A 793-nucleotide genomic window follows, 5' to 3' on the forward strand; every position below is an offset into this window, starting at 1 on the left:
CCATGGGACCCTGGGGCTCTACCTAGGTTGGGGACACACCTGAGACCCAGGTGGGCACTGCTATGTCCCCTTGTGCCCTCGCAGGTGCCTCACTATGAGTTCCTGGAGCTGAAGTTGGAGCGGCAGCGTGTGGCATACCTGAGGGACAAGGTGGCCAAGGCTGTGGCCACTGAAATGGCCACTGATGCAGCTACCTAGCCCTGCCCAGGTGGCCACATTACCTCACCCAGGTGGCCTCGTCACTGCGCCAAGGTGACCAGGTCACCACATCCAGGTGGTCAAGTCACTAGGCCACGGTCACCAGCTCACCACCTCGAAGTGGCCAAGTGGCCATGCTCTGGTGGCCATGTCACCACCCTGCAGTGGCCAGGCCAGCAGGTCACTGCGCCCAGGTGTGCAGGCTCTGGTGCCACTGCTCTGTGTCACAAACAGCTGAAATAAACCATGAACTGTACGGGGACGTTGACACTGGGAAGAAGTGACGTGGACAGCTGGCATTGGGGATGGGTGGCATTGGAGATGGGTGATCTTGGAGACAGGTGACATAAGGTCCTGGTGACATTAGGGGCCAGGAGACATCAGGGTCAGGTGACACTGGTGCCAGGTGGCATCGGGAATGGGTGACCTTGGGGTCAGGTGACATTGGGGATGGTTGACATCAGGGCCAGGTGACAGTGGGGCCAGGTGACATCAGTGCCAGGTGACACATGGCATTCCCAGCCTTGTGTTCCTCCTCCACCCTCCACCCTGTGCTGCTGCCCTGTGCCGTCGGTCTGAGCTGGGATCGGGATCA

The 793-nt window shown here is 60.2% G+C and overlaps 1 protein-coding gene across 1 annotated transcript in view; it reads left to right on the plus strand.

The window, feature by feature from the left end:
- Window positions 1-198, plus strand: part of TBRG4 (transforming growth factor beta regulator 4) — a gene marked incomplete at its 5' end in the record, with an annotated part of 7612 nt that extends 7414 nt beyond the window's left edge. Inside the window, one exon of the mRNA XM_009076259.1 lies at window positions 85-198. Within this exon, the coding sequence (XP_009074507.1) occupies window positions 85-198 (114 nt within the window). The remainder of the gene's footprint in view (window positions 1-84) is intronic.
- Between the last annotated feature and the right edge of the window lie 595 nt (window positions 199-793).

This window comes from Acanthisitta chloris, unplaced genomic scaffold, assembly GCF_000695815.1.
Source record: "Acanthisitta chloris isolate BGI_N310 unplaced genomic scaffold, ASM69581v1 scaffold21606, whole genome shotgun sequence".
Taxonomy (NCBI): domain Eukaryota; kingdom Metazoa; phylum Chordata; class Aves; order Passeriformes; family Acanthisittidae; genus Acanthisitta; species Acanthisitta chloris.